The sequence below is a fragment of the Corvus cornix genome, chromosome 7 (genome assembly GCF_000738735.6).
Source record: "Corvus cornix cornix isolate S_Up_H32 chromosome 7, ASM73873v5, whole genome shotgun sequence".
NCBI classification, from domain to species: Eukaryota; Metazoa; Chordata; class Aves; order Passeriformes; family Corvidae; genus Corvus; species Corvus cornix.
Window position 1 is genome coordinate 5,458,056 of NC_046337.1, and position 22,528 is coordinate 5,480,583.

The window sequence follows — 22,528 nt, forward strand, 5'->3', positions numbered from 1 at the left end:
GCAAACCAGCAGCATAGTGACCCTTCCTCCCCACTCCAACCTGTTTATCCCATGTACTGACCATGGAGATGAGGAAAAGCAGCGAAGTGAAGCATGTAGTTGTCACTCCAGAGAAGACATCTCGTCACAAGCATTGAGCAGCAATGAACTGCACATCAGAAGGTTTTGGACATTTTGATCCATATGCAGCTGTCTGAATTTTTGCAGAATTTCAAGCAAAGTTGAACCAGAGCTCATCTTATAGGACATACAACTTATCTGCACTAATGAGGTGTTGCACTTTGCTGGCTGGAAGGAGATCTGCTGAGATCCTTTTCTGGACCGGGATCTGGAAATACTAACTGTGTTCAGTGAAGTAACATAATCGAGCTCCTTGTTCCCTGAAGGTAGGTGATAGCAATCCTCGTTTCTCACTGAGCACAGCCATCCTGCTGCTCCTCCACACATGGCTTGTGGACAGGAGAAGCTACAATGCCTCAAACAGGAGGTGGAACGTTCCCAGCCTCAAACCCAGCTAAGTAGAACAGGGAAACCAATATTTACCAATTTCTGAGCCAAAATCTGTAGCAGACTACTTTGCTTATACTCTGGTGAATTTGATGGTGGTTGGTGACTGGTCCAGATTAGGTTTGCACCAGTGGCTGATCCAGGCACACAGGGAAGTGGCACAGGGCTGTGCTCCATTTATCCTTATCCCTGCAGCATTGCAGGCAGGTAGGACAGACAAACAAGCCCTTCCTGAAATGGTTCATCACAAGAACTGGCACTTCTGTAGCTATCAGAAGGTGCAATGTAATTTGATGTAACAAGTTTATTGGCCTGATCATGGAGACTCAGAGACTTATAAAATCACACTTTTATTACTGATTCAGTCACGCACATACATATTTATAGCTTTGTAATTGATCACATAGGGCAACACATTAAATTTTAATACAGGGAATTACCTCCTGTCCCTGTAGAACCACCTTTTGTATCCACAGGAGACAGTTTAAAACATTTACAGCAGAGTTGCTTTTATGTCTGTCATACGCTTATTACCAGCTTTGGTCTAGGCAGTTACATTTAGATTTGTTTCCTTCTTTGATCTCCACAATCTGTGGGAAAACACACATTAGACACAGGAAGGATTGCGTGACTTTTGAAGCCTGGCATCACTTACACATCACCGGTTCTTGTAGCTTCTCTTTATCAGCTCGCATCTCACATCTCTCCTTCTAAAAACCTGCTCTTCCTAACCCCTGTATGTTTGGGGTTTGAGATTACTCAGGGCACTTGTTAACACTCATTCCCAAACCTGTGCATGACCAGTGCTTTGGTTTCTTATACAGACTCAGAATGTGACAATTTAGTGAAAAACACCTCGCCTTGTCCTGTTCAGTCAATGTGTGAATTAAGCGGTGATCGTAAGTCTTATTAGCAATTATGGGTCCTTCTGAACTGGTTTATTCAGCTTTTTAAATAGTAGTGAGAACTGACTGCTACAGAGAGGTAGTTTTCCGAGTAAATCTTAAATTAGCAAAGTCTGTTTTGGAAGCAAATTCATTATTTGCCAGGGAGGGCAAGACTGTGGTCAACTGAAAAAAAGAATAGCCGCAAAAGAAAGGAACACTTTGGTTTTGTGCATGGTCAAGTCCTGGAGCAGGGAACAGTCAAAGGGGTTGTTAGGGAATGTGGACAGGAGTATCCATGGAACCTTCCTGGCTGAAGGTGTCCCTGCCCATGGCAGGGGGTTGGAACAAGATGATCTTTAACGTCCCTTCCAATCCAAACCATTTTGTGATTCTGTGATTAGCTAAACTTTGGGGGGAAAAAAGTCTGCTGTAAGTGAAGCTAAACAAGCCAACAGAGCTGAGATTTCTCACTTGAGTGCTTACCTAAACTGACCTCAGGTTCAGCCCTTTGGGGATTTTTCAGGTTTGGGATCCAGCTGGCTGGATCCACTGATATTTGCATTCCAGTTTGCATTATTTGTGCTAACACAGGGAAGACTTTCTCAGGTTATGCTTTTATACAGCCTTTCCTGTAAAACACCTTAGTGTGCCTCCGAAGAGAACACTTCCTCCTGCCCTGTTTCTGGGGCTGTACATTTTTGGGGGTGTATGTTTCAGACACGAGTGCTGTAAAAGCAACATGCTAAAGTGCCATTGCCCTCGCCCCCAGCCCCCCCAGATGATTTATCTGCTGTCAGGGCTTGTTTCACCAACTGCCAGCACCCTGCTAGTGCAGTTCTTTTACACAACCTGGAAATGTTATTCTTTATATGCCAATTGGAATACATCAAATGCATCATGGAATGAGACCAAATTAATACTTGGGGTTATGTGCAATGTAATTCACAGTGAAAGATTGGAAGATGTAAAGATGTGTTGAATGTGCTCCCTTCTTGTTTGATACAGATGTGGAGCAAATAGGTTTGAAATTATATTTCTGCATGCAAATTACAGCAATTTTTATTAACTCCTATTGTGCTAGAATATAACATTTTCATCTGATCTAAGCCCTTCTGTCTTCAGATCCTCTTTGTGTTCTTACAGTGCATTTACAAAGATCTTAGATATTAATTATCTTGGTAAATTCCTGCAAGGGAACAAACCAGGCACATGTTGTGACATTCTTGCAGGCGAACTAGGTGTCAAACTCATCTCCCTTTGTTAAACACAACTCATGGATTTATTGTATCAGGGCAGATGACTGACCAACTTCTAATTAAGCCCTGTTAAAACTTACATGGTGTGACTGGATTTCAGATTTGAACCTTGTCATTTTCAAAGTGTCTCAAACCTGTCATTTTGTTTTTTCCGAAAAGGAATTCTGATTTTCCTCTTCTTGTGGACAAAAAAAAAAATGGCTGAATGAATTAAAAAGGATTAAAATTGTGTTTCAATAGGACCTTACAGTATGAAGTCACTGTTATGAAGAACACAATGGCTGCAGGCGTGGCTGGCTCCTGCCAGGCAAAAGCTAATATTGTTTCACCTTAAAACTTAATAATCGGGCAGCCTCGGTCAATGATTTTCTCTTCTTTAAGAGAGTAATTCATTTAGGAAAGCAGCATGCATGCGTGTGTGTAGGCAGCAGTGAAATACCTCCAAGTGCCCCAGTGTGCTACCTCATGCTAAGTGGTTTGAAAAGGAAAAAGAATTTTAATTTAATTTAGAAAACTGCTGTGGCCTTCCATGCATTCAGTGGGGAGGACACAAGCTGTGAGCAGCCGTGGAAACAGGCAGCTCCAGCACAGCTCCAGCTTCCACACTGGCTGCGTGGTGGGCAGGAGGACAACCCTCAGCCTGGTCTTCATCCCAAACTTGTGCTGCCGTCTGGAGCAGGTGGGGGAAGGCTTGCCCAGCAAGGGTTTTGGTGCAGTCCTGGGGTGGTGCTCACCTCCAGGCTTTTCCTGGGCCTCCATCTTACTGAAAAGATGTGGAGGAGCTTCTCCCCCGTGTGTGACCCTCGCACTCCTGGGCTGCATTTCCAAAGCAGCCTTGGCCCCGTGGTTTGCTCTGCTGCGCGCCCTGGGCAGCCTGATCCGCAACACCAGGCGCTGTTTGAGCAGCAGTGCGTCTCCCTGTTCCTCTGTGTCAGTACCAATCCAGCCTGCTCCTGCACTTCCCACGTGTTTCTGTCACAAAGCTTTTAAGCAGAAATATTTTTCTTAGGGAGATGCCATGAATGCACAGAGCAGCTCCCAGAGAGCTCGGGTCTGACTGTGCCGCTCAGGGTGCATTAACGAAAGCACACGTGGGCAGCAGGATTTCCAGCAAGAAACATCATCCCTGAAGAAAAGAACAAAAGTGTTCTCTGGAAGAGAGCTTTTAACCTGAGACTATTAGTCAATCTCCTCTGCTCAGCTGATGGACTCTTGGATACACCCACACACTTCCTTCAAACAGCAGGAGGACTCAGGAGGAATTCAAGAGTCACTGGATAACCCCTGTTAACTGGTTCTTTAGCAGGAGCTTGCCCAGGAACTTGGGGTGACCACAGCTTTCCTGGGATGTCAGTGCTGAAAGCACTTAGGGCAGCTCTTTTCCACTGGGAGCTTTCCATGCTGGGCTCTGTGGTGACCCTGCCTGAGCCAAGAGTGGTGCCAGAAAAATACCTTTTCATGCTTTAAACAGAGCATTTCCTCCCTAACCCTCAGCGAGGAAATGCACCCTCCGACAATACACACTGTGAAAGCTGAGGCAAAGGCCAGAAACTTGAGATTTGTTTCTGGTCACTCTCCCCTGGCTAGAGTCGTCTCTCTTTAAAGGCAGTGGAGTTTGAAAGCACACAGGCTGTTCTCCAGGAATGGGATCTTTATCTCCATCACGTCACTGGCAGGTTGTTAGAAAATGCAGCCTGCAGTGAAGCAACACAAAAATCTTGTGCTTGATTTAAATAATGGTGTTCATTACCTATTAAAATGTAACTTCTTGCTTTAAAAAAAGATTAATTAAAATGTACAAAAATGCCATTCAGTTACATTTTATGCTTCATCACTCATTCCCAGAAGTAGTATTCAGGGAAGCACGGCATTCTCAGTTCTGCCATTAAAAGCACAAATGACTATCAAACCTGTTCTTTTCAAAAGCCTGGCTCAAGTATCACCATTGTTAGATTTTTCATAACATATTAATTTGGTCATTACTGTTTTGCAAGATAATTGTATCAGTGATCTAACTTTTGACAGAATCCAAAGTGGCTGAAAATAGTTCACTGCAGCACCTTTGTCTTTTAAAGGCCATTTGGGGCTTGTTATTTTAATCCTTGTGCAGCCTGATTTATCACTTCAAACATCTGTCAGCTGTGCTTTGTCTTGAAATTGATAGTGATAGTGTTACTGATTTTTCAAGAGCAGCTGGTAGAGGTTCATTAGTTAAGCTCTCAAAGGGAGTAGATAACTGTAATATTTTTCTTTGTTAATCATCTCTTACGCGTTGTAATAATACAGAGCTTGAAATCTGTTAGAAATGCACAGCTTCTCTCTGTTTCTAACTCGTCAGAAGCATCCTTTCATTCTTTTAATCTGGCTCGATTATTAAAATTCTCCTTTTCATAATGCAGTAAAAAATTGAATAATGGCACATGAGTGGGGAGAGAGAAAAAACAGCCTTTGCTGTGTCGCATTTAGCACTGAGGGAGGTCATCGGGGTCTCAGAGTTCGCATCCAAACATGAATCAACTCCAGAGAGGAGATTAAGGGCTCTTCCATAATTGATTTTTAATTTAAACTTTACAAGGCATACAAAATCTCATGACAACTTCAGTAAAGTCAGGTTCATTTCTAACAGATACAGCAGTTTTCTGTTCACGCACTTGCCCTGCCACGCAAAACAGCCTTCAGAGTTAACTGTAATTCTTAAAACATTTCCCCCTGCCAAAATCCCTGCCAGCCAGCCTCCAGCTGAGCACCACAGTGACTCCTGCCCGGAGCTTCCAGGGACCTGAGCATCTGTGAAGTCTCCTGCAGCTGAGAGCGTATCAGCGCTAGCAGCAGTTCCACCAGCAGCGCTCGCACACAGATAATTACCGCTTGAAATTAGTATTTTAATGAACTGATCCCGGCAAACATAAAGCGAAGTCTCCCAGGCATTAAGGAAATAAGCAGGAGGGAAATTATTAACTGTAAAGTTCAGCAGACGGCTGGTGGGCAGGTGCTGGCTTGGCAGAGGGGCTGAGTGTTCCTGCTTCCCTTTGTGGGAAGAGGAGGCTGGGTTGGGGTTTGGTCCTGCAAGCTCACCTGGTTTTTAGGGACAGGGTTTAGTGGGACTTGGCAGTGCTGGATCAATGGTTGGACTCGATGATCTTTACAGTCTTTTCCAACCTAAATGACTCCATGAGCTGCACCTGCAAGCAGCACAACTTCAGTGTAGATTGAAAACACCTGGCCCATCTCACAGGGTTTCCAGGTGAATAGGATCATCTTTTAAATGTCTGCTAAAAATAACTAAATGCCAGATCTCCCCCTTAAAAGCACAAGTCTCAGCCCCATAAGAAAATACATGTGGCCATAGCACCAGTGAAGCTCAGTGTGAAATAGATTATGAGAATTCAGCCTGAATTTCAAGAAAATGCCCAGAGTGACTGAAAAAAACCACTTGAGAATCAGCGGGGTTATATGGTGCTAATATAATAATAATCTAAGCTTTATCTACTGTATCTCAATGAGATATTTTTATACAAGACTTTTTCAGACCCTTCACAGAAAGGTTTACATTTCTGTTACTTCCCCACCCTTCCAGAATGGATGCTTCATATATAGTGAAGAACTAAAACTATTTAGTGATATTTAAGAAAAAACTTTAAGCGTTGTTCCCCTACAAACATACAAATAAGAGACCTAATTTTTATCTCAAAGATCTCTAATTTAGATTTAATGGGGGGAAAAAACACAGAGTTGAAGTCTTCAAGATGAGAATTGCTGCACATTTTTTGGCAAGAAACATTTCTCAGAACAAATTTTCTGTTCTCTCAGCAAAAAGGTAGATCAATTCAATGCATGGATGTAATTTAAAAGCTATCTATGCTCTAAGCAATTTATCCAATTGCGGCTGGAGGGAACACTTCAGATAACCTAAAACTACTTGTCAGGGTTGTGAAAAAGGCATATTTTTGAAATAGGAAGTCTTTGCAGGCTTTATTTTTAATTTTCACTCTTTTCTTCTGCTGCTTCTTCCTCCCCGTTTTGTTTCTTTACCAAAGTGCTGTTATAGTAAAACACTATTTTGTTTGCTTGCACAAATTGGAGAATTTTAAAGTGGGGATTTTTTTCCCTGTAAAATACGATATACTGAGTTTGAAGTATCAATTTTGTTTAAAAAACATGCAATGAAATTGTATCAGGTATTGAAAATTTCTCCCAACATACCCCTTTTAGTTTTGTATTTTTGTCTGTGGGTTATTTGGATGTTATCCCCTCATATTCTCATTCAACTAAAGATTTCTACCTGTACCTTCCCTGGCCTTTAGGTAGATGCAGGTGTAGACGGAGACCTTTCTCCCTCAGATGGTTTGAGGAGGAATAGCAAAGCCCCTTTCAGTGGTCCTGTCTGACTGAACATGAGTCCAGGTGTGTCCAGGTGGCCAATAGCACCTGGCATGTGACAGGAATGGTGTGGCCAGCAGGACCAGGGCAGTGCTTCTGCTTCTGGACTGGGCACTGGTGAGGCCAGACCTTGAGTGCTGTGTCCATTTCTGGGCCCCTCAATTCAGGAAGGACAGTGAGGGGCTGGAGTGTGTCCAGGGAAGGGAACAGAGCTACAGAAAAGGAGGCTCTGGGGGTCAGGCTCTGCTCCCTGGGAACACGGGACAGGACAAGAGGACACAGTCTTAAGCTGTGCCAGGGGAGGTTAAGGTTGGACATTTGGAGGAATTTCTTCACAGAAATGGTGATTAGACACCGGAGTGGGCTGCCCAGAGAGGTGGTGGAGTCACCATCCTTGGAGGTGTTTAAGGAAAGCCTGGACGTGGCACTCAGTGCCATGGTCTGGTTGAAAAGGTGATGTTCGGTCATAGGTTGTATTCAATGATCTCAGAGGTCTTTTCCAACCTTAATGATTCAATGATTCTATTTACAAGCAGAAAATGTAATGGGGCTGCAAAGTTCAGTCATGAAGGCTTTCTTTCCTGCTGAAACGTCTTATCATTGTAGTTTTAACTACACAAGGCAGGGTAAAATTGTTAAAATCATCCAAGTCTATTAGTTATTGAACAGGGGATTTCTGACCACCTTTTACGAGTGAAAGAAAGTTGCAATAGCCTTTAAAACTTTTCCCCCTAACTTGTCTGGGGGACTTTGAGCAGTCTGAGTACTCTGCTACTGTCCAGCTAGAGATCAGTATCCCCAACTCCCTGCTCTGCATTTTCCCCCCATAATGGATATCTTTGCTGGATTTGGCATGCTGAACTCCACAGTCCCTCTTTCTCATCTGTTTCAAAATGAGACAGAAATCAAGCAAGTGAACTCTGAATTTCTGACTTAATTTCATCTTTGCACCAGAGCGTTTTAAAGAGTCAATCATTGCCCCAGGAGAGAGAAAACCAGGCACAAGAACCTGCTGGTGTTTATTTATTTACAGTTTAGCAAGGGGCAGGCTGTAGAACCTAGAAAGGCATTTTGGGTGCCTGAGGAGTGGGGGCACCCTCAGTTACAAGGTTCAGCCTCTCTTCTGGATATTCACATCCCACCACCCACCAGCAGCTCAGTGCTCTGTGGATTATAGAATCACAGAAGGGTTTGGGTGGAAGGGACCTTAAAGCTCATCTCATTCCAACCCCCTGCCATGGATGGGCAGGGATGCCTTCCACCAGACCAGATTGCTCCAAGCCACATCCAACTTGGCCTTTTTGCTTCATTGCAAAGCAACTCCACAACATCCTGGAAAATAAGGCTGTGCCTGGATGGAACAAACATGGCACTCTTTTACAGTCCTGCTTGAAAGATGTTGCTTAACTCCCAAATGCCTCGCAGCATTCCTGACAGCAATCACATCTGCAGCCATAAAACCCTCCACAGCCTCTATCTTTGAAAAAAAAATTTAATAATCAGTAAAGTTCAAGTTCAGCTTGTTGTGATGAATTATTAGAACTTACCATCATTTTCTTGGGGGAAAAAAAGACTAAAAGACTATAATGGAATACAATTTTATGGGTTTTTTTCCATTTAATTGATGATGGGCTGAGTTTTTATTAATATTTCTGGGCTCCAGTGTAAGATGCTGAAAAAGCTAATATGAGATCATTGTATCTGGTTAATGTGTGTGCTTTGCAAAATTGATAAGCCTTGTCAAGACATAAATTATTTAAAATGTGATAAATGTGTTGAAATCACTGAATTTTCAAACAGAAAAAGCAGAGTTATTTCTCTTCCCCACCACACACCCCCCTTCAAACTGGGGCTTTTGTGCAGCCACTCAATGGGGCCACGTTATCTCACAGCCTGTGAGGTTCCCACATCAGCACAGGAAACCCAGAAAAGTGTCCTGTGCTGCTGCAGAGGGGGCACGAGTGTAAACACATGGGACACTTGGGCATGGAAGCAGCAGGGAATGAGGAGACCACTGGAATCCTCCCCCAGTATGAGTTTTTCACTGGTAAAACTGGAGGCTAGAGGAGTGATGGTACCCCTCCTCTCCAGCAGTGGGATAAAAAGCTCCCAGTGAGCAGCAGAATGGTGCTTCAGAGTTGTTTATTCCAACAGACCAATTCATCCCAGCTAATTGCTGAGAGTTTTTAAATGATTCCTGGCAGGGGTGAAGCTAAAGGAATGATTGCTGGTGATTGATGAATAACCTGGATAAAATTCCCAAAGCACCAGAACTATCAACTCTTGCATGGGGACACCTGCTTTTATTTAGTGCCTTGCCCCAACAGAGAAAGGCAGGGGAGTGAGTTCCAAATGAACCCAAATTTTGGAAAATGAAGAAAATAGAGCATTTACTGATACCAGTGTCTCATCAGTGTAAGCTCATTTCTCAGAAGCAGCTCACAGGGAATGTTATTTAACCCTGTGCTGCTCTGCCATGGTCAGGATCGTGCATGGAAGGGGGAGATTTTGAAGAGCAATCACCATCTGTCAGAGGAGGGCACAGGAAGAACCGAGGGTTTGAAGTTTAGAACTCCATAAATATAAACCACACCGCACTGATTGGAGCTGTTCTCGCCGTTTATGCAGCGAAACAAAACAGCAAGATGCTGTGGATGGGGCCAAGATTGTGTTTCTTCCTGGAAAATATCTACAGGCTAATTTTAGGGTAAAACTGGGTGCCATTTTACAGCCTCTGTAACAGGGAAAAAGGTTAGGTGATTTCTGTCTGGAAATTGATGGTTTGGAGGGAATGGGAAAACACCGGTGCAGCGAAGAACTCCAGCAATAGCCATCTGTTTAAATGGATACTCTGTTTAAATGGATACACTAGGTTCCCTAAGCTGGTATTTTTCAAATACCCTACCAGCAATATTTTTCACTATAAAGATGCATTATAGTGAAATGGAAAGATGCTGAAGAAGTAGTTTTTTCCAGCATGTGCTGCATTCTTTTAATACAGATTTTTTATTGCCCGGAAATTGCTAAGCAATGTGAATAAACAGCTGAACAAAGCCATCGGCCCTTCCTCACTAATGGCAAAATGCAGCCAGCAAGGGAAGGGCATTGGGAAAACCAAGTGTTGGAGTTGGGTTCTCTTATATTGCAGAAAGCTTTGTTCAAAAGAGGAAAAAAATCTGCATGCCACAAAGGTTTTACATTACAAAAGCACCAATATTACTCACATCTCTGAACAATGCCCCCTCGCTCCTGCTGCTGCAGCAGGCACTGAACAGAAGCAGGCAGTTCTTTGTTAAACACCTTTTTAGTGAATATTTGCAAAACACAACCAATTTACCACCCTGAGCCACGAGGTCCCTTCCCCGAAGCCATCTGAGCTGATAGCTCTGTCAGCTCCTGAATCTCGCCCCTGTATTGAACTCAGTGAAACAAGGCAGCACTAGGATGGAGCAGAGTCAAGAATTAAGGCTGTGCAAGACTGGAGAATCCCACAGCCTTGCAAAATACTTCAAAAAAAGAGGTGGAAAAAAATACTCAAGCAAAGTGTAAGGTACAGCTGTCTGCAGTGCCTAGGGATTGCTGTCTGGGCGTTAAACAGGAGTATTGCCTCCTTATAATTCAATTTATCAATGATTTCACGTTCCTGTGTTATGAAAGCTGTTTTGTTGCCACATGAAATAGCCCAGGTCACTGTAGCCTCAGCGTTGTATTTCATTATCCCATGAGTAAACCTCATTTGGTGTAACACATACATAAATAAAAGTAGCAGTAGTCTAGCAAGGTGCAACTCTGCGATTTCACCATCATAGCCTTGAAATACTCATGCCCTGATACGTTACTGATGTGGCAAACCCTCCTGGCTTTAGCATGTGTAATGTTTCCCACCCTTCAGCCATCCCCAACCTTATATCCACATATTTTTTCTTTTCCTATCAGAGCCTTCAGCAAGGCGCCGCTGGGAAAGCAGCGCTCTGCCATCTCATCTGGTGTGAGAGCCCCCAGAAGAGACATACACTGAGCACATGACTCAATGTCCCCTGGATCTCTTTGTAAAAGGCGAGGGGAGAAAAGCCAAAGTGCCATTGCACAGATTTCAATAAACATTGCAGAAGACAAGTAGCCCAGGAGGACAATTGAGGGTGTTCCTGTGCCCTTGCCAGAGGACAGTCAGAGCTGGGTGCAGGCACCAGCAAAGCCAGAATCTCCTGTGAACCAAGCAGCTTCCTTTCTATGTATTTCACCTTAAAATTTCCAACCACTTTTCCCTCTGAGTCAGTTACTAACAGCAATACCAGCTGTAGGTGCCCATGGTTTGAGTGGTTATTAGCATTTTAAACAGCACTTCATTTAGTCATGCAAATGAGGAAAGTTTCTGGTATTCCAGCACTGCCAGGCCGCTGGGCCCAGCTGTAATCTAGAAAGGCAGCAGAAAAGCCTCTTTTTGGTGCTTCTTAAGGCCTCAGGTCAGATTTGGGGTGGGTGACCGTATGCAGCTCCTCTTGCTTCATGTGAGCAGAGTCACTTCTCTGCAGCAAGGGAGTGATTTCCCTGGCAGTGGGGATGTCCAGCATTCTCAGCATCGCACAGCTGATCCTGGGCTGGTGACAGGCTTAAGAGTGGCTGAAGAACCACACATAAACATGACAGAGCTTCACCAGGAGCTTTCCATCACAGCAGAAGTGATGTTTCCCCCAGCATCATTATGACAGTGCAATTTGGGCTGGTACAGATCAGCATCTGTCACTGTTTCCATTAGAATCTCCTATTTCCCCGGGTTCGTAGCTCAACCATAAAAAAAAAATATAAGATAGAGGCAGGAAGTTGACATACAAGGTCTCTGGCTGAGAGTGATCACTGTTGTCTTTTCTTCCCCTGCTTTTAATCTGAAGAATGAAATAAGGTATTTCTGCAGAGACACACCTGGCCACTGCTTTTCCACACCGCCATGGATTTATTTATAGTGAAAAATAAGTGATGGGACAAGTGGAATGGCCTTAAGCTGAAGGAGGGCAGGTTTAGATTAGTTATTGGGAAGAAATTCTTTACTGTGAGGGCAATGAGGCACTGGAACAGGTTCCTGGGAGTGTTCAAGTCCAGGCTGGAAGGTGTCCCTGCCCATGGCAGGGGATTTGGAACTGGATGATCTTGAAGATCCCTTACAACCCAAACCATTCTGTGATTTTGTGATTAGCAATTGTGATGGTCACCTTTCAACATTCAAGCTGTGAATGTTGCTGCTGTTCCACATTTCATCTTAATTACTGCATTGGGGGTGATCAGGAAGGGCATGTGGCTGTGGATTGGGGCTCTAGTTTGGAGCCTATTGCTGCAGAACAGGCCCCAGTGAAGATTAAGGGCTTTGGAGTTTCTAATCTTCGCCAGATGATGAAATGAAAAATTGCAATTTATAGAAATAACAACTGAATATTGTAAAAACAGAACCCTGTGAGGAACCAGAGGCATAGGAGACCCTTTGGGATCAGGAGCAGAGGGAAAAGCAAGCCCAGCATTGCAGTTTTCCCTCATGAGACAGGAAGCACAAAATCCCACCCCACGCATTCCATGTCTGCACTCCATGTTTTGGCTGCTTTAGGCAAACTTCCACCCCGTAATGTTGCTGCTGGAGAGTGGAAACCCCATCCCTGCATTAGTTATACTGGGATCCACCACCTGGATCCTGGCACTGTAGGATCGGTGATGGAGCGAGAGCAGCATTTTGCCAGGAGGAAGGGCCAGCAGCCGTTTGTCACCGGGGACACAGGCAGGACAACAGCGTTCTTTCTTCTTCCCGTTTGAAGCATCTCTTCGTTCTCCTCACACACTTTGTAGGAATAGTTGCAGCTGAAAAAGTTTTTCTTTTGTACATTAGGGTGATGGTGTAAGGCAGTCCTGAGCAGAACAAACCCTGAAAATGCATTCTCCAAAGCTTCTACTCAAGATTTAAAGGACCTGAAAAGTCAGATGATCATTTCTAGCCTGTTGAAACACAGATCTTGCTTCTGATCTCTGGATCATGCCCTCGGGTTCCGCATTTCCAGCAGGACTTCTCTGACAGAAAGAACACACCAGGGAAATGTGTGTCTGCACTGAGTTGGGAATTTTTCTGAGACCTGTGTATTTGACTCTGAAATCTTAAGGCCATTCTGTCGCTACCAAAAGGAGGTTTTGCTTTCTGATTGCAGACTCAGCTTGGCCTTGTCATGGATCTTAAAACTGAGCTGTGCTCTGTGGCTGGGAGTGCTCAGCACTTCTGGAAGGCTGGGCCTTGCTTAGCACAGGCAGCTGAGCAGCTGTAACCAGCACACCAAAAATAGGGCCATGTTCATTGAGTCAAACTACGGGCACAAACGTGCAGACTTAAGTTTGGATCAAATGGAAGAAGCAACACCAGGAAAGACAAATGTACTATGAACAGTTTAGGACACAATTACACCAACAGAACAGGATTTTAAGCCTAAATCAGCTGGAAGGTTAAGTGGGGAGAAAAAGAAAGGGACTGGAAAATCATCCTGTTCTATTTCACTCCATCTTTTAGCAGAGGGGCCACTTTGGTCTTTGGGGTTTCCACATTCCTCAGTCATGTTTTCATCTAACAAATCTGTGAACATAGGGCACCTGCCTGCTCTTGCACATCACAGCCATCAGCCTGTCCAGAAGTTTATCCATTTGTCCCCGTGGATGGCTCTTACTGAGATTTTTTGCATCTTCCATAAGCTATTTTGTGTAAAATCCTTGAGCTTCCATAGGGCAGTAGAAATTACTCATTACAGTGGTCCAGGCGACTGATTCAGACCCTGCTGGTATAAAAATAAATATTAATGGCTCCTTCTGTGTTTTGGCCATTTTATTTCCACCCTTTACACAGCTCTCCCTTTCTGTTTTGGAGCAGGTGTTCTGTGACGCCACTCGGGTTGTACAAGCCGCGGATGTGCTGGACTGGGAAGACAAGGATGCTGCAGAGACACTGGTTGACAACGTGGTCCATTCCAGGATCATCAACCCTCTACGCCTCTTTGTTAAGCCATCTCCAGTGCTGAAACACGGCCAGGTGTCCTACTCGGACAGCATAGAAAACTTCTGGGATTGGTTGTCCAACATCACGGAGGTTCAGGAATCTCTGGCACGAACTAAACGCAGACCTATAGTAAAAACTGGGAAATTCAAGAAAATGTTTGGATGGGGGGACTTCCACTCCAACATCAAAACTGTAAAGCTGAACCTCCTGATCACGGGGAAAATCGTCGATCACGGCAATGGGACCTTCAGCGTTTATTTCCGACATAACTCCACGGGTCTGGGGAATGTTTCTGTCAGCCTGGTGCCACCTTCCAAAGTGGTCGAGTTTGAACCATCTCCTCAGTCCACGCTGGAGACCAAGGAGTCCAAGTCCTTCAACTGCCGCATCGAGTACGAGAAAACAGACCGCGCTAAAAAAACTGCCTTGTGCAACTTTGACCCTTCCAAGATCTGCTACCAAGAGCAGACCCAAAGCCATGTCTCCTGGTTGTGTTCCAAACCCTTCAAAGTCATCTGCATTTACATCGCTTTCTACAGCGTCGATTACAAACTGGTGCAGAAGGTCTGTCCCGACTACAACTACCACAGCGAGACGCCGTACCTGTCCTCCGGCTGATCCAGCCTGGGGCTGGGGGAGCACTGATAAAAACGAGCGTTCCCATTAACCTTTTGGAGAAGAATATGTTTTCCTATCAGGTTAAAAAGTCTCTAAAAACTGTAGCTGTGTTTGTGCTGTATCGTAACTAATCCGGCTGTTTATGTAACAATCGTTTTCGTTCGAGACTGTTGCATTTTAGCTCTCTCGTCATTCGTAAGGGAACTGCCAGGCAGGCACGTGACAAAAATCAAACAAAATTATGTTTTTAATGAACATTGATCTTGAAAATCACTTTTTTAAATGACTCCGTGGCAGAGAGGTTGTCTTCTACTTGCACTGGACAGCACGTAGCAGGTTCTGTTTCTCACTGGGAACTTTAGGTGACAATAGAAAAAACAAATGATGAAGCAGCCTCAAAGCTGCTCATACTCAAACTCCAAATAAACAGCTCTCCCACTGATTTCATAAAGAATGTTACACAGAGGGCTCAAGTAGTCAAGTCCAAATACTGAGAGGAAGTGCTAATTCTATGAAAAAAAAGGAAAGAAATCTGCATTTTTATGAGTTGTAGCAGCTGTAGGTGTTCATTGAAGTGAAGAGTGAGCAGTTCTTCCTTCAGACTTCCTACCCATGGATATGCAATGATGTAATTAGACCTCAATGAGCTTTAGTTTATTAGACCCCACAGGTGTGCACGTGTGGTGTACAATCCTTCCTCCCATGCCCACCAGTGGGTTTGATTCCTCTCACACATTCACACACACTCCCCAGTATTAGTTTTACAGCAACGGAGAATATATAAATACCCTGGAAAAAGATAATCTCTGGTTAGGTCAACCTGGTCTAGTGGAAGGTGTCCCTGCCCATGGCAGGGGTTGGAGCTGGATGATCTTTAAGATTCCAACCCAAATCATTCTGTGATTCTCTGAAGTCTGAACTGTTAACAGGAGCTGGCTTTCAGCCAAAGGAAACAACTATTTTGCTATCCAGCCTCTGAGCATTAAAGTGCAGCAAGGAAAACACATCACAGCACAAGGATGATACCTGAACAAGCAGCTTTCTCCCTCTTGGCACCAGTTGTTCCCTTAGCACTGCACTGCACACCTTAAGTCAAAGTATCAGCCATGACAAAGAGAGAGAACAACAAAAATCTATGCACCTTCACCTCATAAAGCAGGTTTGAAACTGTTAATATAAACACTCAGCCAGGCTTTCCCCTCGTGCAGAACCAGCTCCCTACACTGTAGTTAGAGCAAGGGAGGCTCCAGCTGTGGTTGTGCATCACCAGGTGTTGTCCCACCACAGTCAGGAGTGGTTGGCTCTGGCCACGCAGCTTCCAGCATCATCCCCTGTGCTTTCGCTGGGTATTGATCTGCTGCTGCTGCTGCCAGTTTGCTCCCCTGGTCCTTTGTGACAGTTCGATATCACAGGTCCTCCAGTCAGCCTCACATACAGGGTTCAAGAAGTTACACACAGCTCAAATAAAGCACTACTGAAATACTCTGTTTGGTGATGTGCACACAGACAAGTGACTAGGGCAGCTCGGAAGGACTCACTCATGAGATTAATTCTGATTTCCTTGGTAAAGACTCACACAAAAAAATTACTCTGTTAAAAATATACGAGTAACTGGGTGATTTGTTTTTCTCTTTAGGTGACAAATTTAAATGTGTGGTTTAGTTTGATCAATAATCTAAATGTTTTCCTTCATCTTATTTCATACAGTCTCTCCTGGTCTATAATGATGTTTTTAGTTTGCCTATTCCTGTCAATTCCTACAAGTTGGTCTACTTTGTATTCTGTATAGCGTGTCCTCACCCCAGCTGTACATAAGCTTGGATTTATTGCTACGAGTTCAGTGGTTGGTGCTTTTGTAACTTAGCTGTAAGCCATGATTTTATTGCCATGTATTTTTACTCAGCACTGTAGGCAATTAAAAGAAAACCCTACATGCTATTTATTGTAGAGTATGTGGAAACCATGTATGTATATACACTTAAATATGTGCACATATACAGAACATATGTGTACATGTATTTGTATGTAAATAAAGAAAGTTTATTAAATCTGGCACTTGCTTGTGGCCTATTTGATTTTTGGTTTTAAATGTTGCATGTATGAAGACACAAAGTAAAACTAAGGCACAGCAACATGTCACTGAACATTTTTGCCCAGCTGGAGTTTGTTTTTCTAGGAGATATTTAAATGTGTGCTGTAGTGAGCAGTGTACAAGCCTAGGCAGAGTAGGGTCAGCAGCATTCTATGATATTTGAGAAAAGAAGCGCATGTTTTGACGAAGACTGTCATTAACTGCTTAATAATTGCACAAGGTACATTAAAAGTGGAGGAGAAAGTTAAAATTGGACAACATTCCCAAGCAGGAACACGCTGGCAGAGAGGGCAGCTCGCTGCTGATTCAGCCCTTGCTCAGTTCCTCATCAAAAGGGGAGCTGGATTCTCCTCCTCCCTGGCTGTGGCACCTCCCAGGCTGAGGTTTCCAGGCCTCAGGAAGACAAACCATGGGAGAAACCTGCCCCACTCTCCTCCCAGCCAGCCTGGCAAGGAGGCAGCCTGGCAGCTGGAGCACCAGGAGAGGGAGGGAGCTGATACCAAACTCCATCACACCCAAGAGGTCCTCACCACTCTTCTGCCAACCACAATACTTTACGAATGCGCTTAAAAGCAGGTGGCTGTTTTTTCTTTCAGATCAATTTTGAAAACATCAAAGCAAAAAAAAGCACTTACATTCTTATTGCAGTCAAAGTCTGATTAAGAAGAAATTATTTACACCCAGCAGAGTAAGCAAAATACAATGCAAGGATGACAGGCTTGATTAGGTTAAATGTCACGCTGCCCATGTAAACAAAACTAAATGTGATTTCATTTCACACGGAACAGGCCGTATTTTTAAAAACATTTTCCTGTGTAACAGGTGACTATTTCAGAAAAGTTTCAAGTTGTCACTATTACGGCTCTTATTCAAAGGATTTTAAAACAAAAACTTGAATGATTAAATACCATTTTTAAAAAGTGTCTTGAGTGGGCAATGACAACTTACGACTGCAGTAAATTAACCCAGAAGTTTTTAATATATAGTCTTTATTTAATCCCAATCTCCACAGGATAGTTTTGCACACATTTATATCAATACAAATGTCATAAAATCATGGAATATCCTGAGGTGGAAGGGCCCCAGAGGGATCATGGAGTCCAGCTCCTGGCCCTGCACAGGACAGCCCCAAGAATCACACCCTGTGCTTGAAGCACTTCCTGAGCTCTGGCAGGTTTGGGGCCATGACCACTTCCCTGGGGAGTTCATATTAAATATATAAACTTCCTGCTACATACATTTCCTATTGTTCTGCCAATCCAATGGATATAAATTAAAAAATTCCAATAAAAAGCTAATTCATGACAAACATAAAAAGCCTCAGCTTTTTTCTTTAGCCCACACTCTGCAGAGCTGCAGGAAGTGTGCACACCCACAGTTTTTTTAGTCATTCCCACTTGAAGAAGGAAGTAACAATTTGGGGTTTTTCTTCTTTTCCCCCTGAAGAATTTTGACCTCTGGACCTTCAGATTCCTAATCTCCCTGTAGCCCTCACCAGTGGTCACATCCCACTGTGAGTTCTTCGGTGTCGTCTTCAGCTCCCCAGTGCCTGGGCACCACGTGGCAGTGCCAGGCCCTCACAAGGAGCAGCTGTGCCACAGGGACCAGCAGGGCAGAGAAGAGCAGGGAGCTGAGCATGGTGTCCCAGAAAGCTCCCTGGGGTTGCACATGTGCTTTTTAGGGTGAATTTACCAAGTAATAGCGAATGAGCAAATCCCTGGATGATCCTGAGGCAACTGGAAAAACTCTCACAGCAACCAAGCAAGGGTGTTCCATGCAAAAAGCATCCTGTGCTGCTTTTCTTTTTAAATTGTAATTCAAGGACATTAGAATTTGCTATTTGTTTTATGCTCTGTTGACCAGCATAATCAGGATAATGTTTTATTTATAGTATAATAATGATTTGTCATTAGTACTGTCTCTATTCAAATTTGCACAGTCGAAAAGACAATAACAAGCTGCACTACACTAAGTAGCTCAATGAAACACACATCAATCAAGCAGATTTTTAGCTGTAGGGTGTCTAGTTTGAAAAACCAGACTTTGCCATTCCCATCTCTCCCTTGTTGAGCACCTCCTGCATGCGTCCGTCAGGAGCAGCGTCCTTCTTTGTTAAAGAACTGGCAAATAAAGTGGGTTTACAGAAGAGTTGCATTATCATGAAATATCCTACCTCATGCCAAACCACACCTCCCTTGGGGGGTTGTTGAGCTTGGGGCTGCAAAACCTGTTCAGATCTGCAGCCAGGAGTGATGGGAACTGAACAGAGTCCGCTGGACACAGCCGAGTCTGCTGCCACCAGCTCCATGGCACAGCTCTCCAGCCCCAAGTACTGGGGGTTGTCAGTCAGAAGCAAGGCCAGAGCTGTTGGTACTCTCAAGCAAGATCCCCAGCCATCCTGACTGAATTTTAAAAAGAAAGAAAAAAAAAAACAAAAAAAAAAATGCTTTTCCAAAGATGTAATTCAGTCTCCAACTCAGCACAAATCCAGCACCAGCTGCAGCCCAATTAAAAAGCAATCACAGTCAAGGGAAAACAGTTTAGTCAGAGAAGAAAAAATCCTACCTGCATAAACAGTGGTGGGACTCAAAAACAGATGCCAAAAGAAATATCAGCACCTTCCCATTCAACAGTAATGGAACAGCCACCCTCGTCAAACAGAGTCTCTTGCACAGCTCTCTCAAGCCAGAACAGAGGAGGAAAGAAACTCCATGCTTCAGGGACTTTTTAAATGTATTTTCTTCATTTTCTGGAAAATGCACACTGAGAGCAGCTCAGTTGGTCAGAGCACGGTGCTCTGATAACACCAAGGTTGTGGGTTAGACCCCTTATGGGCCGTCCACTTAGGAGTTAGTCTCAATGATCCTTCTGGCTCCCTTCCAGCTCAGAATGTCCTGTGGTTCCTCACTCAGACATGAGAAGCTGAGCTATAGTGAGTGTTCAGAGGTGATGAGCATTCCCTTGCAAGTCAAGAGCTCAACCACTTTTCCCAGCTACCAGGAAAGGAGCAATGTGGGAAGCACAGAGCTGGCACATGGGGAGACCATGGTCTCTTTTGGCTTGTCAGGAGGCCAGACTGGGAGTTCCCATCCAGAGCTGGGCCATGGGAGTAGGGCAGGGGCACCCCAGGACACGGCCTGATAGCAGGAGTCGAGCATGGCCACGTTGGAGGAGCCACTGTGCAACAGCTGCCCCTGGAACACCTCCTCAGACACCCCAGTGCTTTCCTTGCCTCTCACGTTAGCCATCCTTGGGAAAAAAAAGGCAAGCTTTTTTGCCAGCCTGATGGCAGACCAGCACCTCACACTCAGTCCTCATCCTGCTCATCTGCCCTTGGCAGCCCTACATTTCAGCCCCCTCGGATGCAAATCCCATTTTGTTGTTCTCTTGCCTCATTCCCAGACAGTTCGTGGCTCTTTCATGCTTACGAGCCAATTAAGCCTTGGCTACCTTATCTTAACAGCTCCAAATAAGCTGCTGATCTTCCTGAAAGGTGATCCATTATAATCGGTTCCAAACTGGCAGGAAAGAGAACAGTGACACATGAGACTTGGAGGTTATTTGAATTAGCCCTGAAGTTTAAAATGGCCAAAAAAGACACCCCCCCCTAAAGCTATCAAGGTGTTTGCTTTGAACTTCTAGTCAGTGTTGCTTCCCAGGAAACAAGATTTGGCATCTTTTGTGCTAGAGATTCTGCTTGGAGCAACCTGGTCTAGGGCAGGTGTCCCTGCCCATGGCAGGGGGTGGAATGAAAGGGTCTTGAAGGTCCCTTCCAACCCAAACCGTTCTATGACTGAAATGATAAACACCTAAACAGCCATGAGAGAAACATCCCAATTATGAGGTTGTAGATGGGTGCACAGCACTTACACCCCACCCTTCCACCCACATTTCAAAAGCCCCTGGTGAAATGCAACTCACCCTGAGCTGTTCTAGGGAATGACAAAAGTATCTCTTTAAAAAAATCAGTTCAGGTTTTCAAAACACATCAAGCTCATTTAACTTGGGCATAAGAACATGTTCTGGCTTAGCAGGAGAACTGCTCTGAGAGCAGCTGTCAGTCTCTTCTAAGCCAGTAGTTCTAACTCCTTAGAAGAAGAGGTGGTGGAAGAGTGCGTCTGAAGCAGGTGATGCTGAGCACTGCTAACCTGGGAGCACAGAATATTTAACACGGATTTCTGAGCAGGTAAACTAAAGGATTAAAAACCATTTCAAGTTGCCATATTGAAGATGATAAGCAAGCCTATTTATTATATAGTACTTAGAGCTACTTAATTCCAATCCACTTCTCGTGTCAGATATATTTAACTGAGGCATTTCTGACTTCAATCATGGAAGATTTGGATTAGCCGAAGTAGCCGGGGAAAACAAGACGCCTGCTCACCCCAGCTTCTTGAAGGCAATGCCACACAGGGAGATTGATCTGCCCCGAGGGAATAACCTCTCTCTTCCACTTCCATCACTTGGTTTTAAAGTAAAAATACTACAAATACCAGGCCCACAGTCTTTTGTCACAGCCAAGCACAACCTGACTGCTCCAAGCAAAAGCAGCAGCACAGATGAATGGTGTGCAAGGCTGCTCAGGCTCGAGGCCAGCCAGGCTCATCAGTGTCCAGACATTAAAGGGATACTTATACTTGGCAAAAAGAGGGGAGAGAGAAATCTTATTTTGATTCACCACCCCAGTTATATTTAAAACAAGCACAGTCCCTTATTTAAGATACGAGTATTGAATTGTGTTGCCAGAAGCAGATTAATTGCAGCTTCCAGGAAAAAACTCTGAGCTTATTTCACACTGACTTTATTCCCACTTGAATTAAGTTCCTTATGCTACACCAACTCATTTGAATTTTTTGAATTGGTTTTGCATAGTATCATTTACTGATGTACTATCTTTAATTACATAACACACATACACTCTCCAACTGCATTATTAATGAAAGTGTTTTTAATTAAATGGCTCTCAGCATAATATTCAGTCATTAATTTCACATGCTCAGGATGTGGAGAGATTCTGTTCTGATGGTCTGGGGAAGCTCTGTACTTTAGATGAGGGATACTTGCAAAGCAATAGTTTTTGGGAGAAGTTGGAATCATTATAGCACAGAATTACCTCCTCAGCAGCTGCTGCTGCAGTTCTGCTCTGCTGGGCATTATCTGTTCTTCAGCTCAAGTGCTGCTTTTGTTCTGCCACGCTTCACCACTGGTAATTTGAAAATGCCTCTCCCTGGATTTCAGGAAGATTCCAGGGTGAATAATCTCAGAGTCATCTTTTAGGAACAATTTACACTTAGACAATGGCACTAAGTCTGCACCCACTGCAATAAAAAGTTTTGCACCCTCCTCCCTAATTATGGTCACCCACCTGTCTCCACTCTTAACCTTTCAGTGCTCTCAGAAGTGACAAAGAGCATTCACACTCCTGGGCCTGGGACTTTTTTTTGCCCATCCACCACATGGAGACGCAGGCACACACAGGGCACATCCCACAGTCACTGCTGTGAGTGTCCTTTGTGCTCACCTGCTGCAGAAGTTGCCAGTTATGGCCAAGAGGCACAAGAACAGCATTTCTGCAGACTAGCACAAATTTACCATTGCTTCACGCAGAGATGGCAGAAGACCTCTTTTCCAGTCCAGCTTGGAAAAGAAAGCCCACCAAGGCAGTCCTGTACAAGCTCTTCTCTTCCTCAAAGTCTGCAGGAAGGATTAATTTTCACCTCAGTTTATGCTGTATATTTATTGATGAAAAGGAAATTCCATTTAAAAGAAAAAT

General features: G+C 44.1%; 1 protein-coding gene across 1 annotated transcript in view; it reads left to right on the forward strand.

Moving 5' to 3' along the window:
• NXPH2 (neurexophilin 2) overlaps window positions 1–16,718 on the forward strand; it is a 35,422-nt gene extending 18,704 nt beyond the window's left edge. The window contains exon 2 of the mRNA XM_039555380.1: window positions 13,920–16,718. Within this exon, the coding sequence (XP_039411314.1) occupies window positions 13,920–14,663 (744 nt within the window). The 3' untranslated portion in view covers window positions 14,664–16,718. The remainder of the gene's footprint in view (window positions 1–13,919) is intronic.
• The last annotated feature ends 5,810 nt before the right edge of the window (window positions 16,719–22,528 follow it).